This window comes from Alligator mississippiensis, chromosome 3 (genome assembly GCF_030867095.1).
Source record: "Alligator mississippiensis isolate rAllMis1 chromosome 3, rAllMis1, whole genome shotgun sequence".
NCBI classification, from domain to species: Eukaryota; Metazoa; Chordata; order Crocodylia; family Alligatoridae; genus Alligator; species Alligator mississippiensis.
The window spans coordinates 284,284,079-284,307,369 of NC_081826.1; the positions used below are offsets into that span (position 1 = coordinate 284,284,079).

The 23,291-nt window shown below is 42.5% G+C and overlaps 2 protein-coding genes across 3 annotated transcripts in view; one reads left to right on the plus strand and one right to left on the minus strand.

The window, feature by feature from the left end:
• WDR7 (WD repeat domain 7) overlaps positions 1-7,664 on the minus strand; it is a 320,960-nt gene extending 313,296 nt beyond the window's left edge. For both annotated transcript variants that reach the window (XM_019496018.2, XM_006272610.4), the window contains exon 1: positions 7,561-7,664. The gene's annotated coding sequence lies outside the window, so the exon portion shown is untranslated. The remainder of the gene's footprint in view (positions 1-7,560) is intronic.
• A 5,079-nt stretch (positions 7,665-12,743) lies between these two features.
• TXNL1 (thioredoxin like 1) overlaps positions 12,744-23,291 on the plus strand; it is a 28,759-nt gene continuing 18,211 nt past the window's right edge. The window contains exons 1-3 of the mRNA XM_006272608.4: positions 12,744-12,913; positions 15,521-15,617; positions 18,165-18,338. Of these exons, the coding sequence (XP_006272670.1) occupies positions 12,816-12,913; positions 15,521-15,617; positions 18,165-18,338 (369 nt within the window). The 5' untranslated portion in view covers positions 12,744-12,815. The remainder of the gene's footprint in view (positions 12,914-15,520; positions 15,618-18,164; positions 18,339-23,291) is intronic.

The window sequence follows — 23,291 nt, forward strand, 5'->3', positions numbered from 1 at the left end:
CAAGTTTGCTTAAAATGATCAATACCTTGTTGAATATCATGGTGCCATTGGGGATGGTTCAGTGCTCAAGTTTCCCAAGTACTGATGTTAATATCGCATTTCGTCAGACTGGCCTTCAAGATGCCCTTGAATCTCTTCTTTTTCCCCCACCTCTAGAGTGGTGACCATCAGTCAGTTAGGAATATAGGACCCATTTTAGAAGCTCGTTGTCAAACATCATTATGACGTGTCCTGTCAAAAGGAGCTGGTACCATATAGACATGGCTTCAATGCTGGTGGTGTTTGCCTGAGCCAGAATGCTGGCATTTGTTCTTCTGTCCTTCCAATTGACGTGGAGGATTTTCCAGAGATGTCATCAATGGTAATGTTCCAAGGCTTTCAGATGTTTCTGGTATGTTGTTCACATTTTATATCAATACAAAATAGGGACAATAACCTGATAAATGAAAAGTTTGGGTCCTGAGGTCGTGATCATTTAAGACATGACTAGACAGCTGTCCAAAGGCAGCACTGGCAGATTTTAATTGGTGTTGAATATCCTTTTCAGCATTCACTTTTTGAGAAAGGTAGAGAAAATCCTCTAAATAATCCGGATGCTGACTCCACATGGAAGTTCTCTATCAGCATACATACTTAACAGATGTTTCACTTCTGTTTTCTATACTAAAGAAGACTTCAAGAGTATCCCTCCTACACACCAACATGCACAAAAATAGTTATTAGAAGCACACATTGAGTGAAAAATGATACTTTAAATTACAAAGTGTCCAAAAGTGTCATGTGATTTTATTAAGTAAATTCACTGGTTTTTAGAACATTTTTAGTACACATTCTACAACGGAGGGAAAAAAATTAAACAACATTTATTTAATGTTAAAAATTAAACAAGGATTAAGGTTTACAGGATTAAATGCAATATTCTGGTAAATTATTTCAAATGAATCTACTTTATCCATTATAGGTGGGTTGAAGGGAGGGGAAGGGGGATTGAAAGGATATAAACTGATCATGAATAAAATGTATTCATGGAAATTAGAAGATTTCCAGCCAAAGGCCTCAGATTCTGGAACAGCTTTCCAATAGTAAGCACACGCGCGCGCACGCACGCACACACCCCTTAACTAGTTTTAAGATGGATCTCGATAAATGTATTAGTATTTATATAGTTTAGTGGCTTGAATTATCCACCAACTTGACTCAGCAACCCAAGACAACCCAAACAGTCTCATGTCCCTTGAAGAGGCTTTCATAGGAATGTTGCAAGGTATTGCAGACTTCAAATTAATAATAAAATCAAAGCAATAATGTAAATATCTATAAGGTTTTTGCAAATAATACCTTCACACAAAAAAGTCCTCCTTACAGCAGCTGGCCTCAGATTAAGGATTGTTGCTTCCTTGCTGCTGAATTTCTGGACCCATGGAGAGCCCCCTGGCTCAGATAGTATGGCCCTACACAGAGTCAGAGCAGCAATACAGGTACAATAGGCAGGGCAGGATCCAGGCAGTACAAAGCTTGCAGATGAGCCCACAAATGGCACAGGGGCAGTCCACCCGTCTGAGAGTTCAAAAAGTTACATACCACCGAGCTATGCAATCAAAGGGGGTGTTCATGTTAACATATACATTCTGGATCCATCCCTGATAAACACCATGCCACTAAAAGAAAGCAATCAGTCACTAACAAACATGAAAATCTGTGCTCTAGAATCCAAGATTAGAAGCTATCTTTAGCCCTGTTTTTATAAGCGCACACACTTACAAAATGATGCTTGGGATCAGCACTGATTTTTTCTAAATCAACTACAGCAGCTACAAAGTGAACCATTATAAATCTACTTGACAATCTTTTCTTTTTATTTTTGAAACATGCAACTGCCATATGTTATCGCAAAATAAGCCAGAAGGGCTAGAAATAATCATTACAGTGCCTGTGAGTTTAATCCTTTTCTATTTAAAAGCTTTGATATCATTTTCCTTTGCACAAAATTTAAATCAAATGGTTTGTACAAGGTTCCACACCAATACAGAGAGGATTGTAATCCATGACATCAGCACATATCTAACTGAAGTATGGCGTTTTAAGGTAAAAAATACTTATTTATTAAATTTTTCAATTATAGAGCATTTTGGATGAAAATTTCAGTGAGATTTGCAGATGTTAATTAAGCCTTACTACAGAGTTCCTAACAGCACCTCAGTGAGGATGATCACACATTTATTGTAAAATATTTTCCATTTGATATGTTTTCCATTTGAAGTATGCTGTCCATTCAAAGAACTCTACACACTAGGCATTTAGGTCCAATGTTCTATCGGGGTACACAGCTATCATTCCCTGAAGGCTAGCAAAGGTAAAGTACATGGGATTAAGTAATTTGCACAAAGTTACAAAGAAATGTGTGGCAATTAGATATAAAAACCAGGTGACCTAACTCCAAGACCTGTGCTGTAACCACTAGATAATGCTTTTTAACAATGCTACTTGGTTCAACACACAGTCAGTAAAGTCATTATAAGAATGGATTTGCAATCAGGAGTATATAACTTAAAGGCAAGAAAAGCAGTAAATTGGTGTTTGTGGTTTTCGAATCTACCATTGCAATTAAACAAAGACATTGAAAAAGCAGGAGCATAGAATCCTTACAGCAAGTACAGCTCTAGAGTGTATATTCTGCATTATACAAAATTTACAAAAAGATTTTCAGGAGAGTCCTTTAATCCTGACACCATTAACTCTTACTATGATGTGGGTGGACATCTGGTAAGGGTAGAACATCCTACCAGACCAGAGGATGACAACTATACAATTGTATTTTTCCCCTCACTTCAATGTACTGAATTGCAAAGAATATTTAAACTGTCTGAATACTACTTTAGGTTGTACTTAAAAACAGGTATATTCAATATGAACTGCAAAAGCATGAAAAATTCATGCTCTTTTGATGCAACTTTTCTAGAAAGGCAACTTTAAGGAGTAACAGGTAGAGCAAGCCCCAATTCTAAGAACATAATTAATTCCAACATTGACAAATTCACTTTTTAATTTTGCTTTATTGTGCTGGCACCAGAGGTCACTACTTACACACTGGAAGTCAGCAGGCAGGCCTAGCAAATAGATATGTAGACTAGCATGTTTTAATGAGACTGTCACCCACATACACATACATGCCCAGATACAATTGATGAGTGTAGTTGACAGCAAAGCTGGGGCAGGAGACAAAACAGCCTAGACTAGAATAATGGCAGAACAGGTTAGGAATTACTTAGAGAAGCTACATGTTTTCAAGTCAGCAGGGCTGGATGAGATGTGCTGAAGGAAGGTACTGAAGGAATTGACTAAGGTAATTTCAGCCATCAGCTATCCTCTTTCATGACTCGTAGAAGTAGGGTTACGTTCCAGATACCTGAAAAAGGATAAATATAGTGTCCTTCTTTAAGAAAGGAAAGGAGAAGGATCTTGGAAACTACATATTAGTTGCAAGAAACAACGGACACAAGCTAGTGGAGGGTAGTTTTAGGCTAGACATGAGGATGTGCTATTTCACTGTCAGGGCGGTTAGGACCTGGAACCAACTTCCAAAAGAAGTGGTGCTGGCTCCTATCCTGGGGGGTCTTTAAAAAAAGGACATCTGGCTGGGGTCGTTTGACCCCAGTACTCTTTCCTGCCATGGCAGGGGGTCGGACTAGATGATCTGTTCAAGTCCCTTCCGACCCTACCAACTATGAAACTATAGTAGTCATCCTGACCCCTATACCTGGAAAGATCATGGAACAGGTGCTCAAGGAATCCACTGTGAAACACCCAGAGAAGAACAATGTGATCAGGAACAGTCGGCATGGATTCACCAAGACCAAGTCAAGCCTCACCAACCTGATTTCCTTCTATAAAGTGACAAGGTTCTGTGGATGGGAGTGGGGATGTGACACCTGAAATGTAGGTACAGACTTTTGACATGGTCTCCCACAGCATTTTCATTAATAAGCTATGGAAATAGAGACTGGATTAAAGTACTGTAAGGTGGATACATAACTGGCTGGATCATCATACTCAGCAAGTAGTCATCAATGGCGCCATTTCTAGTTGGGAGGAAGTATCAAATGGGGTTCCCCAGGGGTCTGTCCTGGGTCCGGTATTGCTTATCATCTGCATTAATGATTTGGATGATGGGATCAAGTGCACAATTAGAAAATTTGCAGATGACACCAAGTTGGAACTGCAGACAGTCCATAGGGCAGAGCTAGGATCCAGATTAATTTAGACTGGAGAAACAGTCAGCAATCAATCAGATGAGATTCATCAGGGACATATGCAAAGTTGAGCACTTGGGACAGAATAATTGCATGACAAGTACAGACCGGGGAATGACTGGCTAGGCTGGAGTACCGTAGATGGGATGGCACGTGCCCCCCCCACTCTAACAGGGCCAACATGGGCGCCTGCAGGAGCTCACCAGCTTCGGCCCTGAGGGAGTTCACCAGCTCCAGCCCCGTCAACAGTGCCACCTGCAGGAGCAGGCCAGCTCTGGCCCCACCGCCGCCTACAGGAGCTCACCAGCTCCAGCCCTGCCGCCGATGCTGGCGGCAGTGCCTATGTGTGCCCCCCCAGACTCGGGAGGCATCAGTCACCCATGAAATCAAGTACTCTATATACAGCAATGAGTACAGTATAAGGTAAGAGTTGCACGAATTCATTAATTTTCTAAGCATTATAAAAAAAATAGTCTGAAAGATCCAAAGAATGTGAATAAAACATATTAATGAGCACATGAAAAATTTAGTTACCTCATACTAAAGAGATCATTTCATTCCACTTGCCTTCAACCTAAGCTTCCATTCTTAAAGACTTGCAGGTACTTAGTTTTATGTATGGCATATAAGGAATAGGTTCAGTGTGATTACATATATGCAGTATGAGGTTTTAATTTTTTTTAATAAGAATCTGTGCAAAATAGCTGCAAACTTATCTTAGGCAACTGATGAACAGAAATTAATACTGTATGCACAACGTTCATTTACTTTATTGTCACCTTGTCGTTTTAATTTTTCAATCTCATCCTAATTCATCTGCCTGTGTCTTCTACCTGTTGCATCTTAAATTTATATTTAAGCGACCTACAATTTGGACTGTTCTCTTTGTTTGTACTGTACCTGGCACCATGGTGACCCTCATCCTTGATTTAGCCCTCATGTGCTACTAGAATGTAAATGAAAAATACTCTTGGAAAGGTTTGGCAATTCTGATTCATCACAAATAAATGAATAAATAAATAATCATAAATAGGCAGATCTCCTAGGAAAAAAAAACCTTACTGACATGAAGAATATTCATAAAAATAAAGTACCAGCTGAGACAGAAAACTTTTAACTTAAAGATAAAATTATAGGAAGTATGAAAGACCAATTCAACACAGATGCATAGCACACACACAGATGTATTTTTAAACATGCTGAAAAACTCAGCATTTGCCATTTATAAAGAGACGATTATTTCCAACCTCTCTCATTTTATTAAACATTTTTAGGATTGATTTTATACAGGTTTGAAAAACCTCTCAATTCTGTAATACAAAAACATTTTAAGGAAGCACTTTGATGAAACATTAAAAAAAACCCGAAAAAACTTCTACCTTCCTCATTCAGGCTATCATAACCACTGAAGAACAAAAAGTATTCAAGAGTGATAAAATAGTCCAAATTTAGGCCTCTTTGCTAAAATAATCTATTACTCAAGAAAGAATTACATAAAACAAAAAAGACCATATGATGATGAAGACTTTCCTTATAAAACTCACAGAAGTTCCCTTAATGGGGTTATTTCCAAAGCTGTCAGTTTCTTAGCGAACTTCCCTTTAACAGAGCAAGAGCTGCTACACCACTTTGTCCTCTGTCGCTAACTGAATGTTATACATGGTAGACTGCAAACAATATGAAGATGACAATTACCACTTTGCTTTCGACAGCTGAAGGAAAATGAAGGGGAATATCCTTCTGTTCCTGAGGGATATCTAAAGCTATCACAATTATCACCAAACAGAAGGTGTTATTCCAATCAGTTTACTGAATTCATTAAGTGCCTATCCTAGATACAGCCTCCACTGATGTAGCAAAGCATGAGGAGTCCTACAGTCTTCAGTGAGCTTTTCTACCTGCATCATGTTAAGTGTGTATGAGTGAGAAAGATCAGTTCCCAAGTCTATAAAAAGTATCCTCAACCATCACCTTCTCACTCATGTTACCAGGCTTTCTGTCCTAACACAGTGGAAATTCCTCGCACTAGGAACAATTTCTAAAAGATACAAATAGCTTTAAAGCTGCAATGAAGAACCAAATGAGCCAAACACTTGTACCTATGCAGGGTTTTGCTGCGTGGTTAGACACACTGACTTTAATAACACCAAAGGTTTACATAACATTTTATGTACGAGTTGTCTGGTTTTTCACTATAAGCCACCCTGAGCCTTTTGGGGGGAAGATGGCATATAAATCAAATAAGTAAGTAACTGGGAAACGTCAATTATGAAATCCTGAAGTCAAAAGGAAGAGAAATAATTTCCCGGCTAGTATGAAGTCATGTCCAAGAGTTACTAATTCTTCTGTCCTACCAAATCACAGCGTCTTTCCTTCAGATGAGCAAAAAGTGACATCACATTGGCATGATCTGGATCTCTAGCGTGGGTACTCAATCTTCTCTTAGGCAAGAGGCCTCCCTCGGAAAATGTCAGCTCTTTGCTTTTACCATTTTTTGATTTTATTTTTTTGAGTACAGCAAAAAAACAACTAAGGTTTCTGTTGCAGAAAACTAAGGAGACACAACAGGTTGGGATGCTGCTGACACTAGGGTGGCCCTCGGAGGGTTGCTCTTGCAAACCATGTGTGGGCATTTGCACGTCTAATGGCGCTGATGTTATACACCTGCCCGGTGGCACCCTGAAAAGGATGTTGGAGCATCACGATCTGCCAAGTGCCTAGACGCCAGCCCAACCCCGACCAGTGTCACAGTCACGATCCCCCTGCAGGGCTGGCAGCCTACGGAGAAGAGGCGCTCGGCTTCCTTAAGAGATTAAAATAATTTCTACCCGTAACACTGCGGTACCTCGTGTCCCAAAACCCCTCCCGAGGAACTGCAGCCGCCACCTGCTCCAAAGAAGTCCCGCTTCCACGAAACGCCGGCTCAGAGACCCCGGTCGAGGGCCACGTCCCCCTGCGACAGAGGAAGGCGACGGCATCCGTACCCATCTGACCACCCCTTCCTGGCCCCAAACCCCACGCTGAGCGCAGCAGCCCCTCCAGGATCCTTCGGCTTTTGGTCCCAGGGACAGCCGACACCTGCTGCCTCCGAGGGGGGCTTCAAACCGAGAGCGGGGCAGCCAGCAGGGCCCAGAGATGCCTCTCCTTGCACACCGCGGTGCAGCCCCTTCCCCCCAGCCCAGGCCGCCTGCAGGGGCGGGCAAAGCCGGGGCCCCGCACGCGCGGGCCCGGGAGGGCTGACAAGGGCCTGGCGCCCACCCCCACCGCCACGGGGCTGCTTTCAAGCCCACGGGGCAGCAGGCTCACTCACCGCGGAGCGGGACCCGGAGCCGCCGCAGCGAAGGAGCTGACCGGCCAGCGGCCGCGACTCCCACAGCGAGTGTCGCAAAACCGGCGCGACTGACGGCAGGCGGGAGGATGATGGTAACCAGGGAGACCGGGGAGGCGGAAGCGCACTGCCCCGGCTGGGAAGGGGCGGGGCGGGGCTTGCAGGGCCTCCCTCCGCCCCTGATAGGTTAAAAGGCATCCAGGGCGGGGGCAGAGGGAGAGCCGGCTGGGAGGCAGTAGTTGTAGGAAGTGTGATGGGGAAGGAAGCTGGTCTCTGGTTCAGTCTAGCCCCCTGCTCAGGTAGACGGCTGGGGCTGGCCCTGCTTTTATACACCAGTATCTACGATGCAGGGTATTGTGTAAGGGCAATGCCCCGCTCATGAAAAGACCATGTCAAATGTTGGGCAGCAATCGTCAAAGGATTGGCTCTTCGGGAAACAGTTTTGTGATTTCGTTTCCTGGTGTTTCACTTCACTTGTCCTGCCCCTCCACGTTTCAATGTGATTTGTCAGGTTACGTTGGAGCCGGCAGAAGCCATTGTTTGGGGTCAATCGAACCCCAATCGTGTTAAGCTGTTGGGAGGCCCTGAGACATTTTGGTTGCAGTCTTCTGAAAAGAATCAGGTGTTTCAAGTGTTAAACGTGATGCCTGAGAAAGGAGGAATGAATGATTGGTGGGTACCTGCAAAATGTTTGGTTTAAAGTATGTTAGCCTCTTTAATCCTGCGGCTCACCTTTAACCAGGCAGAGGGCGTTCAGATTGCATCTGGAAGTAGCGCGGAGGAGCTGCCTCAGTACGGCATTCATAGACTTCTAGGGTCGGAAGGGACCTCAGTAGGTCATTGAGTCCAACCCCCTGCTCCAGGCAGGAAAGAGCACAGGCTACGTAACCCCAGCCAGTGCTTGTCTAATCTCCTTTGTGTTTAATGTCAGTGTAGAGCAGCACAACCAGGGGGAGCTCCACACATGTGACCTCCTGCAAGGGAAGTGATATCATGGCCATGATCAATGGGCTAAATGGCTCTTTGTAGCCGTTCTGTGGAGCAGCAAAGTCTTGGCACGATTCTGTCTGGTGCTGTGGACCATCAGTTGAAAGCCACTGATTTATATCGCTTATCCCCCACCATAGAGGAAGACTGACAAGGCCGAGGACCATTTTGAGGGTTTCTATATAGCAGTCTTAGCCACAACTTTACCTTTACTCTTTGTGCTGGCTTCAGCATCATTTTGTACGCGCCTTCCAACTTCTACAGCAAATGAGGCAGCGGTCTTGCAGGCGACAGCTTCATTAACTCATGTGCCTTTTTTGTTTCCCGAGTGCTGTCTGTTCTATGTATCAACTGAGCCAAATTTCCTGAGGAGTCAGTTGTGTTATCAACTTTATTTCTGGCATTTCCTATCTTTTAAGTCCTTCACTTTGAAATCTGAATGCCATTCATTTAATGTGGGAATTTTGCACTCAATATATAATTTTTGTTTTTCCTGTTGTAGCTGTAACAGTGTTATAGTGCAAAAACAACAAGCCAAATTCTTCAGTGATGCTATTTGATCAATGTTAATGGAGTTACAGTGAAATTTTTTTTTTTTTCCTTATCTGTTTAACTGTGCTCAGCAACACCTCACAACTGTTTGGGACAGAAAGTGAAAAATAACTTCTGCACTTGAAACTAGAGGCAGCATTTTATGTTGGCCAAAAGCAATTAAATTAAGGAAACTGGTTCATGATTTGCTTTAGGATATACACTGGCACATAGCATGCCACCCAAACATGGACTAAATGTATTCCCAACCACCAGTTCCCTATAACTGCTGGGTAAAGACCAACTTGATCAACTCTTAAGTTTTTATTGCTGGTGAATTAACAAGCAATTTCTATGCATCTACTATGGAAGATAAAAGTACAAATTCTGTGCTGTGTGGATCTATTTTGGGTGATAAATGTCATGCAGAAATATATATATGCAAATTATATACAGCTGTCTGACTCTTGGCAAATAAGCCTGGACATCCTGACATCCAAAGAGAACAGACGCTTGTCTGGAACAACAAGCTATTTGCATGCGAATTACTTTCAGCTGGAAATGTTGAGATTTTCCAGTTGGCCTAGGAAAAAATCACTCTAGAGATAATGCTGGTCAAGATCATATGGCATGACAACACAAGAGATGTAGATAACTTTTCTTGCTTTAATTTTTTGTAGAAGTTCTTCTATATTTTTTTAAAGTCTGCAGTGTAGGAACCTTTTGTCTTTTCTTTTTTTTGAGCTGTGCCAAAAATATTTGGGAAAGTGTCAGCTGGCGGGGTGGCATGAAGGGCAACAGACAAGAGGGTGGCCTCACTCCTTCCATCCACCAAGGCCTTTCTGCCAGTCAGTACTGAGGGGTGGGACTGCATAAAGGGCAGTCCATTTCACTTTGCTGGGCATGGCACCCTGCATCAGCAGAGAGGTGGTTAACTGTGTTAGTCCAAAGTCAGGCAGAAGGTAGGGTGGCTGGCATCTCACAGCAGTGATTCTCAACCAGGGTGCTACAGAACCCTGGGGTGCCTGGAGATCCTTTCAAGGGTGCTGGTGCCACACAGCTAGCACTTAAGTGTGCAAACATGAGTCAGAAATTAAACTCAAAGAAATCCACGGTGTCAAAACATTCTGACCTGTCGTCTTTCTGAATTCTTTGCAACAGATGAATTGTTCTATTTTTTTTTCTGTAGTCAAAAAAATAAGTGAAAGTTGGGAGACTAGAGAGGTATCTTGAGGCTAAAGAAGTTGAGAACCACTGCCTTAGGGAGTAGATAGCCCAGACAAACATGAGTTTTTGTAGGCAACAACCTACTTTATCCAATGCTGTCAGTAGAATGATAATCCTCTTCTGGGCTTGATGCTTGTTTCTTTTGGAGACCCTTGGGATTAATTAAGTGGTTTAGCATCCTGACTAGCCCCTAAGGATGAGACGTAGCACCTTTAGTAGCATATGAAAAGAGGTGCAGGTGAACTTGCTGGTATGTTAAAAGCAAACCTGCCAACACCAGTCTTACTGGATCCTATCACTCTGCTTTCTGCTTTTGCACAAGATACTACAGTTAAAAGTGCCAGGAACAGTAGGATAGGTTCCTAGAAGATGATGTACTACTTTACTATGCCACTATGGGTGAACAGGAAATATATAATAATCATTGATGTGCCATTTACACAAGCCACTGTAACTGTTTTCATTGCACGATATAATTATCTTCCTCCACCATCCTAGCTAATAAAAGGAAGCCACTAAAAGGTATCATGTTGAAAAGCTATTTTTCTTATAAAAAAGATTTTTTTGACAAAGCAAGTCAGACATAGGTAAACACAGCATGGGTCAAATAGCTTTTAATGATTAGTTCTAATTACAGGAACTAACCTCTTCTGACCATGTCAGATGTTTTATTACATTACTGACTCACCATTTTTGCTTTACCATTAAGTCTCCACATTTGCAGTTTGTTCAGTCTTTGAGCCTGAGCTACCTTAATTGATACACATCAAGGCAAAATCAAACACAAGTCCTTCTAACACCCTTCAGTTTATGTCACTGAAAGCAAACCTGTTACTCAGATAACCTGAAAATCTAAGGAGGTTTTTAAACTATGGAAAGGAACAATGCAGTGAAGCAGGAAAGCCCCAGCATGAATGAATGTCTTTAGTCTTAAACCAGCAACAGCTACAGAACAGATCTTCTCTTCCAAGATGATACCACTTCTCCATTACTCTGTGGCTTATTGTTTCTGGGGTAGTTAAGCACTGGCAGCCAAGAAATGGGGCAAATTCATCTGTGCTGAGTGTTGCTCTGTTGAAGCTGGATTAATGCTGGTACCTGAGCTCGGAGAGTGTTCACACACCGAGGATACATGGCAGTCACCTCTGGACTCCAATGTGTATGTACCTGGAGGTATAGAGGGTGCTGGGCTGCAGGTTTCTTCCCTTTCCTGATGCCCTAGGAGCATAGGAAAGTAGGGCCGGAAGGGACCTCATAAAGTCATTTTGAGCCCTCTGGTCAAGGCAGGTTTATCCTTGACTAAACCATCGCAGCCAAGTGTCTGTCTGTCTAACCTGCTCTTGAAATCTTCCAAGGATGGCGATAACACAATTTCTCTGGGTGGCCTGTTACATGCTTGACCACCCTCAGAGTCAGGAAGTTCCTCCTAATCTCCAACCTCAACTTCCCCCGCTGCATCTTGAGGCCATTGCTCCTAGTCCTGCCCTCTGCAGCCACAGCGGCCTGCCCCTCTCCGCTCTCTGTAACCGCCCTGCAGATATTCGAAGGGGTCAGACCTTCTGCCGAGACATTTAACCATGTTTTAGAAAATATGCATCCAACCCTTTACGAACTGCTTCTGGGCGCGTGGACGAGACGAGTTGAGTGCTGAGATTTGGCTTTAACAGATCTGGTGGCTCCAGGCCTGGTTAATCCCCATCCGGGGGGGGGCACACGAAACTTGTGGCCTTGGTTTGCGGGGGTCGCAGGCCTGCAAGTGAGTCCCTGCTTGTCCCTCTCCAGCCCCTGGAGCCGCAGGAGCGGCTCCCCTGGCTGGAGACGCACAGGGAAGGCAGACCCCAGCCCCACACCTCAAAACGTCTGCTAATCCCACTAGGCCTCCACAGCTGGGAGTTTTCATCTGCCCCAAACCAGGATGGCTGCTAATCCCACTGGATTGCGCTGGGAGTTTCTTCTGCCCCAAGGCAAGATGGCTGCTAATCTGTTTAGGGCTTCACTGGAAGACTTCTCTGCTCCAAAGAAAGATGGCTGCTAATCCCACTGGGCTGCACTGGGAGTTTCTTATGCCCCAACCCAAGATGGCTGCTAATCGCGCTACAGTTCACTGGAAGAGTTCTTCCGCCCCAAACTAAGATGGCTACTAATCCCGCTAGCCTTCTTCCGCCCCAACCAAAATGGCTGCTCATCCCGTTACACTCCCCTGAGAGCCTTTTTCCGCCCCAAGCCAAGACGGTTGCCAACACCGCCAGGATGCGCTCCCCTTTCCCTCACTCAAAATGGCCGCCGGCGCCACGGATGTGCTCTCCATGCCCTACGCCAAGATGGCCGCCCGGGCGCGCGCCGGGCGGCGCGGAGGCTCTCCCGGCCCTTCCTCCCGGAAGGCCGCGGCGCGGGGGCGCGTCCCGCTGCGCCTGCGCGGCAGCGGTGCATGCTGGGCGCGCCCCTTCCCGCCGTGACTGTGCACATCGCGGCCCCGCGGCGGCGCCGGGAGGATGGTCGGCGTGAAGGTGATCGCGAACGACACCGAGTTCCAGCCCGAGCTCAGCGCCGCCGGCTCCCGCCTCGCCGTGGTCAAGTTCACCATGCGCGGGTGAGCGCGGGGTCTGCCCGGGCCGGGGCCGGGGCCGGCACCGGCGCGGGAGGGGAGGGCCCAGGTGCTGGCTTCGGGGTCGGGTTACATATAACTTAGCTCTTTCTTCTAGCGATGTCGAGATAAAGATAAATACAATTTAGCTCTTTTACTTATTGGTATAAATATATCACAACAATACAACTTTCACTTATAGGTGTGAATATAGATAAAAGAAAGCGCTAAGTGTTTCGCATTCCCGCAGCAATTTAACAACCATGCCGAAAGTCAGCGCTGCGTTGGCGTCCCCGCGATGGGGCGTCTGGGCTCTTCTTTTTTTCCGGGCCCATCTGCATTCGCAGCACTGAGCTCGCCGGGGCTGCTGGGGTCAAGTACCTTTTTGTTGGGAGTTACTTTTCCAGCAGGAGCACTTGCGTCTCGCTCCAGCTTTCCTGTACAATATGAAACTTTATTTCTACCTGGGAGAAACTTTACGATCGTTGCCTTCTCCCGTGCCTGAGGAAGGACACTGGCATGCCCCAAAACTTGCAGATACATTTTTTTTTTTGCAATGGAGTTGGCGTAATAAAGGATATCTTCTCTACCATGCTGACTTGTTGGGAGCTCGCTTTGCTAGGCATTGTCCAACAGTGGACACACACCTCTTGCTGGGTTACTTGACCCCAGCTGTCTTCCCTGCCCAGAGCAGGGGGCTGGACACGCTGATCTCGGGATGTCCCTTCCAGCCCTAAACTAATGTGAATCTGTGACCCTGTTAACGACAGCCTGCTAGGAGCCTTTTTATTTTGCTAGGCACTGTCTAAACAAGGATCAAAGACACCTGGTAGCTTTCTCCATTTTAGTTATGATACTCATGCCTTGTTGAAACTCCGCAGAGGCCTCCTTTTTTTTCTCTTATCTAAAGCAGGTAAACAGGTTATATAAAACACCAGAAGGTTTTAAGTTGTAATCGACCTTATAATGAACAGCGTTTCATTAATTTCTAGAGAAGCAAATTAATTTGTCTGTGTCTAAATTTTACTGAGATGAATCCATTCGACACCAAAATAGATACATTTCATATTTTTATTGACAGTATTTTTATTTGCAGCAGTATTGTTGTTTCCCCCTCCCCGTGGCAAAACATTTAATAATGTGGTAGATACTCATTAACTTTCAAGTCTTTCAGCAGCATGTATCAAGAGCTAATTACAACCGACCCTTAAAGCAGGGGTGTAAAACTTGTGGGCCAAATCCAGATCTCCAGGCTTCCCACAACCAATATGACCCACCCATGTGTGGCAGTGATGTTTAGCCCCACAACTGCAAGACCCAGTTTTGTTGGTCGGTAAGCAGGGGGGAGGAGAAAACTGGCATTAACTCCATAAGTTCTGGGGTCGCCTTGAAATAGCTTTGGTAGTTGTGGAAATTAGGACTAATTACAAGGACTCTGGCGCTGTCTTATGTGCTGTATGTTTGACACCCCTGCCTTAAAGTGTTGTCTAATCTTAAAGCACATGAACACTAGGTAAGAGGTTATATCCAACAACAATTACCCAGTTGTGGATTACAAAAATGACCAAAAGGTATGCCATGCTGCAGCAATTATGCTTCTGTGGATCAGTGACCAAGAGAAAAAGAGGAAAATGGGCTGCATACTATCTGTTGTGTAAAACATGGCTGTTAAACTGTGGCCCCTGAGCACCCTGTCCAGGTGCCACTCCTCATTGTTCTCCTAGGGCTGCTGCCAGTCTCCAGGTGCCCTCCCCCCCCTCGCTTCTTGTCTCCACCCATAGGGGTGGGCAGTCTGTGGGGCTGCAGGAGCCTGCAGCTATGGGTTTGTGGGGGGCTCTGTATGGTGCAGGAGTGCCAGTGCAGCACAATGAGGGTCACCCACTGCTACATGTGGGGTTTGCAGCCATCAGCCTCCAGCCACTCAGAAGCTGGACAGCTCTGGTATAGACAATACCATCATAGAAGAATAAGTTTTTACTGTAGACCACAGGATTTCAGAAATGGTGATACTTTTGTAAAGAGATATTTAAATAAAGTGAAAGTCCAGTATATGAATTGGATATATATCTGGCTAGGGTATTATGATCCCAGCACTCATTCCTGCCCAGGGCAGGGGGTCGGACTTGATGATCTGTTCAGGTTCCTTCCTACCCTTGAAACTGTGAAACTATTAATTGAAATCCTAGATTGGTACCAATGGTCCAGGCCCTATCGTTCTGCTGTGATTATAAGTCAGTGCTGTTTGAGAGTGGCAATCTCCCATTTGTTCCAAGGGTGGAACTTCCTTGTACTTCCTGGCTAATTAAACATGCTAGTGTAAACATGACTAAACATAAATGATAAAAGCATTTATCACTGTGAAATAACAACATAACTAGGAAGTGCCAACTCAGCTTGCATACTTGTCTTTCACTGTTTCATTCTCAGTCATGCATCCACTTGCTGAATGTTTGCCAACAGGGGAGAGGTATTCTGTAATCTATAGAGGATGTCTGAGAGCCAGTCAAAGTATACACAACTTTCATTGACTTCAGTTTGTCTTTTGGGGCAAAATATGGTCCCAACTTCAGAAGCTACTTCCAGTCATAAACTTTTTGTTTTGTTTTGAAACAGATGTGGCCCGTGTTTAAGGATAGCTCCTGCTTTCAATGCTCTGAGTAACAAATATCCCCAGGCAACGTTTTTGGAGGTAGATGTGCACCAATGCCAGGTGAGAAATGTACAAATATATATTTTAAGAATTGTGAGATAAAGCATTAGGACGTGTAATCTCTGCTAATCACTTAACAAAGGCAAGTCAGCTTGTTCAGATTGTATTCACTTCTACATTGTCTTAGAATACATATGAAAACTTAATGAGTGAAGGATATTAGAAGACTTAGGAAACTGAGCTTCTAACAAAAGACAGGATAACTTGTTTCATTTATTTAAAAAAGAAAATGGCCTTAGTCTTGACCATGCTGAAACTCCTAAAACTGAACTGAACAATATATTACGTGTGTGGGAGTGGGAGGGAGGAGGGGGTCCAGGCAAAAATACTAAATGTTGAGAGTTCAAAAGAACCCAAGAGAACAGTAGTACAGGATTACGAACACTGACAATTGTCCGTAAATTAGAGGATAAATGGAAACAAAAAGCAAAAGAGTAGCCAAAGTGAGTTCTGTAAATGGATTTATATTTTGGTAACCATAAATATTTACCAAAATAAATGTTTGGCAAAACGCTTGTTAATGACTTTGACCTATTTTCAATATACTTGGATAGTAACAGGGTCAAAAATTGAGATCTGACTGAAGAACCCAAACCCAAAAGTTAAACATTAATAACAGGAAGCTGAAAATCAAGAGAGGTATTGATTTTCTACAGGTCTTACTTTCATTGTAAAAGGGAATGACTAAAGAGTATTAACAGACTTTGCATGTGGTGCTGAATTATGACATGTTATGAGAACTAATAAGGATAGATAACTAGAAAAATATGTAGCTGTATTAGGAATGCAGACAAAATACAGAATGAAAATAGGTTTGTAAAGGAATAAGATGATCACTGCTCTAGGAAAAAGAATGTACATATACAAAGACCACAGATACTTTTATTGGGTGGGTGAGGTGGCTGGAAGTGTGCTGATTCATGAAAGCATGTTTTATCTGGACTGGAATAAATAAGTGTAACCAGTAACCAGGAATAATTGGATAGCGTGTGGAGTAGGAACCTGAGATTGAAAGGGATGTCAAACCTATTCTCTTGCTGTTGCAGTTGCACATCATGAGCTCTGCTCATAAATATGTCAAGTTCTATCTTTAAACAAACTTGGCTATGGGCAGACATACCATGTAACTGCTTTAAGAGTGTGTAGGGTTAAACTAGGAAGAGTTGTGGTGAGGGTGTATGCTCTGGCCACAGTCCTTTATACAGCCCAGTCCAGCCCAGCCCAACCCAACCCAACCCAACCCTACCCTTTTGGATAGACTATGGAGCATCCCTTTGTACTGCTTGGCCAGGGGGGGTTAGTCTGTGCTGGAGCAGCCTTTTACATTGCCTGGCTGGAGCAGCTGAGGACAACCAGGGCATGTAACACCCCATCCTCCCTTCTTCTTGCCCCCCAACCAACACGGGGGATTTTTGCCCAGGGCAGAAAATTCATTAGTTATCCCTCTGCTCCTGCCTGCTTTAGGCTTATCAGAAAAACCTAATACAGGCAGGCAGGAGCATGCAGCAGGGCCCAGCTTGAGAATCACTGAGGGAAAGAGAGGCAAGTACAGCAGTGGTTCTCAACCAGGGATGCTGCCAAATTAAAAATAGTTGTTGTGACTCTAAAAAAGTTGAGAACCACTCATATTTTTTTTTGCTAGTCTGTAAATAGTACTCATTAATTTTGAAAGGATTGCCAAGATACCTTGTTAAGATGCACCAACAAAATTTGTACTAAACAAGTATGTCACTAAAATCCAGTTAACCATTCTAAATTTTTATGCATTTCAAGTAAAAAAAAGTAAAGCCTAAAATTAATGTTTCTTAAGATAAGTAAGTCTTACCAGTTGCATTCAGGAATGTATTGTACCCAGCAAAATACAATTTTAAAATTCATAATCACAATCTGAAATACATTTTTGAAAAAGGAAGTTTTAGTGGTATAGTATTAAATACAGCAAAACATTTTCTTTTTTCTTCTTCATCAGGTAACTTTAAAATCTAAAAATAACAGCATCATCAAAATCAGAAAAAAATCTGTGTTAAAAATAACTTGGTTGGAGAGGGAGATCAGTGAGGAACCTTTGGGTTTAACACTAATGAAATTTGCTCTTTAAGCCTAATGGATATGACTGCATCAGGAAAACAAACTTTCTAATGAAGTGAGTGCATGTCTCGGCACCAGTGTTACCAGTGTTACCACTACGTGCCCTAACCAACCAATGAGATTGCTCCATTCTTTCCCTAATTTTAATAGCAACAGTATTTGCTATTAACAGTAACAGCAACAGTATTTATCTGCTACCCAAATGTGGCTATACCCTCTTTTGAAGGGGTTGAGAACAAGGTAAACTAGAGGTTTCTTAAGCCTCTTTCTCCCAAAGCCTTCAGTTTTAAGGCACCCCAGCACTACCTTTTAGACATGCCAAACTGCAGATAATCACAATTGCTAACATTTCTACCTATTAATAAAGATACTCCTTTGAGCATGGGACTGTCTTTGAGTTTAGTGATTTTTATTTGATATTAGTTTTATTGTGCTATACTAATAAATCATTTATTTTAGGGAACAGCTGCAACCAATAATATATCAGCAACACCAACATTTCTGTTTTTCCGAAACAAAGTGCGAATTGACCAGTATCAAGGAGCAGATGCTGTAGGATTAGAAGAAAAAATTAAACAGCATCTAGAGAATGATCCTGGAAATAACGAGGACACAGATATTCCAAAAGGATATGTAAGTATCTCTAAAATGTTTAAGTAAATATTTAAAAGCTGTATCAAACAATCTCTTTTTAAAAATGAACTTTTCATCTAAGTTGAGTAATGTTAGGCAGAAATCTTAGTGTGTATGATTTTTGGGAAGAACATTCATTTAGTTTTCATTTTCCTCAAAAATGTTGGAGACTTGTATGCATATTAGGGAGCTAATATAGCATTTAAAAATTCTGTTTGTTAGCTTATTGGGTATTTATACACATGGTCTGGAGAGCAGGGGGTACTTCAATTAGAGCGGCTCTCAGAGCCGCTCTAATTAGAGTGCCTGGAGCGTCTCGTGTATCAGTGTCCCTGCTCTGAAAAATGGCAGTGGGGGCACTTTAACTAAAGTTTGTTGAGCTAGCTTTAGTTAAAGCGCCCCCGCTGCTGTTTCTCAGTGTGGGGACGCTGATACACGAGATGCTGGAGTCTGCTGGAGCATAGTAATTAGTGATAATTGAGCCTGCTCCGATGCACTATAATTACAGTGCGTCAGAGCAGCCTCAGTGTACGTATATAGGTGCCCATTAAGCTCCTGTCTCATTGGAGATTTCTCCCCATTGTTTAGGATATTAATTTTTTTTTTTTAATTTTAAATTTCATTCTGAAAATTTTACCATGGCTGCTTAATAAGCAGGTTTTTTTCCTCAGACTTCTCCATCTGTTTTCCTCAAGCATTTCTAGAAGTTTCATCCAGAAAATGGCAGTTATTTCTGTAACAGGCAAAAATCTTTAAAGTTTATTCTGTGAATGTACCCTAGTGTTTCCTCTCTGCTACCTGTTCAGTATTTTCCATAGGCCTTTTTTCTTACTGCATATTCATTTGTCTTCCTTTCACATTTTTTAAATTGTTCTGGCACTTTGCTGATCCTTTGTGGAGCACGTACTGGCTCTCTATAAAGCACAATGGTAAAAGGCAAGTAGTAGACAAGGTAAATCACAAGAACCTAAATGTCCCTTGTAAACTTGATGAAGTGAGTAAAATGTGATATTCTAACCACACAAGACATTCAGCAATTAATATCATTCATTATGATGGTGGATCTAAAATACTGTAGTCCCTAAACCCACAGTAATGGGCTTCAGTTTCTTATCCTTGTGATGTGCAAGCATTCACTGTGCTGTCATGATGCAGTTCTGCCCAGATGTTTTCTGGAAGCAGCTTATTGGGAGCATAGTTAAATGATTTATGTTATGGTCTTCCATAATTTCTGATGACTTTTGGAAAACTGGACCACGTCACAGAATATTACTACTCTCCCTCACCCATAGAACACAAGTGTATAAGTAGCAGTTGTCTGGTGATAAGAAAGATATTCAAAGTAATACCTGGCTCAATAGGAGTTCTTTCTGTTAAAGCATAACAACAGTTTTCTTTTGGTTATTGTAAGTTTACAGTCACTTTTTTATTTTGTCATGCATCTCATCTTTTGTATCTGGAAGGATTGAAGTGCTTGAATTTTCATTTATTTGCTCTTTAAAAAATGTAAGCAAGTGTTTTCTCTGTGATAGAAAACCATGGTTTAATGTAGTTGCAGGAGCAGGACTTGTAACTTTTTTTTTCCTTGGCCCAACCAACATAAATCTTCATTGAAGTTAAAATCAACATACCATTTTTGGAGGGATAGATATTTGGAGAAATATTTTACCATCAGCATTTTGAAAATTTAAGAAACAAATTTAAAGAATAACAACACATTAAATACAGACTACAGCTTAACAATTGGGAAAGGTTAAGCCTAAAAATAAATATGTTTTAGGTTAGGCTGTTAAAACTGCTGAAGCCAGGTTTTCTGTCAGGTCAAGCTTCGTTTAGAAACTGTTCTTCTCACTTAATAATAAATTAAGTATTTTTGTATTAAAAAGTCTTTTAGGGATGTCTTTATTTTTGGCAGCATTTTTTCCTCCTCTACCACTTCCTCCTAAATTACCAGGTAATTTTTAGACTTATATGGAGGAAAAATAACATTCTAAAATTTTAAACTTTTATTATTCTGTGTAATAATGTTCAAGATAAATTTTGAAAACAAACATTTTTCATGTAGTAAAATAAACATTGTGAATGCTTATCACTTTTATCCTTTCATCTTGGTCAATGAAAATAGACTAAGTTAACACTAACCAAAAAACTTACAAACAAGTTTAATTTTTAACTCTCACTAGGGCTTTACCACAATGCTTGAATAGTAAAGGAATATCCTATTCGACACAAACCAAGTGGTAATTTAAACAGTTTATTGAAGCATTACTGCTAAACTTTTAAACTCTTAGTCTTGTAATAAAAACAGCATTGGACCGAATAAACATGAAAAAATGTTCTTTGTAGCAAAAGCATCAATCTTTATTCAAACGCTTGAAAAAAATTACAGCATTGAAACATTTTTTCACAGCCTTCTTTTTCTAGTAGCTGCCGAAAGTGCAAGCAACACTTTCAAACTTTGGCCTCAACTCCAAGTATCTCTTTAAACTGCAACATTAAGGAGTATTTTGATTTGAAATGCTTAGTGCTCTCGGGAAATTATTTTCACCATCCTCTGCTTGTTTTCATATTACCTCAAGGCAACTGTGCATTGCAAATCATAAGCATGTCTGACAGCTGTACTAACAAACACATGTAAATGAGAAACCTAATGTGACAAAACACTCTCCTGGAGCTGTCATCTTAGGTGGCGTTCTCTAAGCAATATTTGGTATAATGTTTCTCCCTAAAAAGAGATCACTTATTTTTTTTTCTGCCAGAAATATAAAAGCACTTGTTTGAATACGTTCTATTATTTCAAAGACTAGAACCTCTCATAGTCAGTAATTTGATAGCTACGGTGCAGTAGCATGATGGTTTGCAGTTAGCATTAGCAAATCTGATGCATTAAATTTAACTATGAAGAGTATCTGTGAAACCTAGAATTATGTTGTTAAATGCAAAAACACATCTCGTTGAATGTTAAGTACTTTAAATTCATAGCTAAATAGAGCCACACTCCACTACAAATACAAGCAGGTTACCTTTCCAGCTGAATCTTTCTTATGTAAATAAAGCACAGGAATATAGACCACTCATATTTGCAGTAGTCCAATTACTTGTTGACTGTACCACAGTGTGCATTTGCATCGAGATGTGAATGTAAATACTTATGCTAATAGATAATGTCACATTCTGAGTGGCAACATTGTAATACAGAGCTATAAAAGGTTTTGCTTTTTGGCTTCACAGCCCCAAACACATTAAAAATAAGTAAAATGAGTGAAAATTATGTAAGGTGGATGCTCTTCTTTTTTAACTAGAGAAAGTTCATAAAATGAAGAGGTTTTTTTTCTAGGTTAAAATTAATTTTGTAACATTGAAGGCACACAGTTATGCACACAGTTATAATCGGAGTCCAATTCCTTATCTGCATGCCAGTTTCCAAAACCATGACACTTAAGGTTGAGATTTTTCTATTATCTAGGTTGGAGGTATCTGGGCAATTTGAAACAAAAGTTTCAGGCGTATGAATTAGCTAGGATGGGAGATCTATGTTTTTCTGTGTGGTGCTGGGACTTCTGGCAGAAAAGGGACTTAGACTACCTTACCTTTTATAACAGTAGTTAAGACAACACTAAACCCAGAGACTGAGCATGTAGATTATCTTCAATAATCTTTCGGCCATTTTGTGGGGTGGTAGGGAGATGTTCTACCATAAAATAGTTTAAAAGAAACCTTGGCCATGTTCAGGTGTTCATTTTCTACTGGGAGAATCGTTGTTCTTTTGGGAGAAACTCAAAGTATGCAAATATTCAAGCTTTTTCTCCTGGAGGAAAAATAGCCACTGGGAAGAAAATAGCTAGGAACCAACTTAGGTTAAATTGCTCCCATCTCCCAGGAGACTGAATAGCTGCACAGTTTCCCTTGGCTTTTAACTCCTCTTCAGGACCAAAAGGAGTTGATCTGGCAGAATCGCTCCCATGCCTTCGCAAGACTGGAGTCATCGGTCTGGAGGAAGGTAGAGGGATGTGGGGCGGGGGGGCAGTCGCTATCCTCAACCCATAGACTGGGAGGGGAAGGAGGGGCAGCTGCTAGCTGCTCCCTGCCTGCTTCTTACTCTGGCGTTTGAGTGCAGGATAAGGCAGGGATATTTTGTCATGGTGGTAAGGTTCACAAGACTTGCTGCAGTGACACAGCATGCTGCCTCATCCTGCTGTGCTCTGAGTCACCTGGGCACTGTGGATGGCAAGGAGAAGCTGAAAGGCCTCAGAGCTGGGGATGCAGAGGTGTTGCCCAAACCAAACACCTGATCCCTCTAGCTTTTAAATTGCTGTCCCCACTTCTCAGCTGAGTGGCAGGGAGCAGTGGGAAGCAGGCAGGGAGCAGCACTTCCAGGCACTTAGTTTTTTTTCATCTAGGGCTGTTGGAGGGGAACCTAATATATATTGTCTTTAGGACATATTTTGTTTTGAAACCATAAATGCTAAGTAAATGTGTGGAAAAATGTAGACCAGGTTGAGCAATTACTTGGGCTGGAGGGCCACTTCAGGAGTCTTCGTGAGCTGTTCAACCAGGGGGGAGGGTGCTGACCTAGCTTTAGCCCTGCATCACAGCTGTTTACACCACCCCCGGGTGGGGAGGCAGCCAGAGAGATGGCATTTGATCCTATCTGGGCTTATCTGTCCCGCATCCGCCCCTCGGGGTGCCTGATGAAGCAGGTGCGTGGGTAGAGTCTCACCGGAGACTGCTGGGACCCCCACAGGCAGGGTTCACTCAGCCAGGTGGATGGGATGGGGCTGCGAGCAGGCAGGGAGTGGAACCGGTGGGTAGGCCTGGGATCATAGGACCAGGGCCAGGGCAGAGGCATGTGGGGAGCAGATCACAACTCTGCCTTGGGACGTGGCTCTCTGCTGTACCTGCCCCACGATATGATCGCTGCCTGCCTGTTCCTGTTCCCAGATGCCGCTCCCT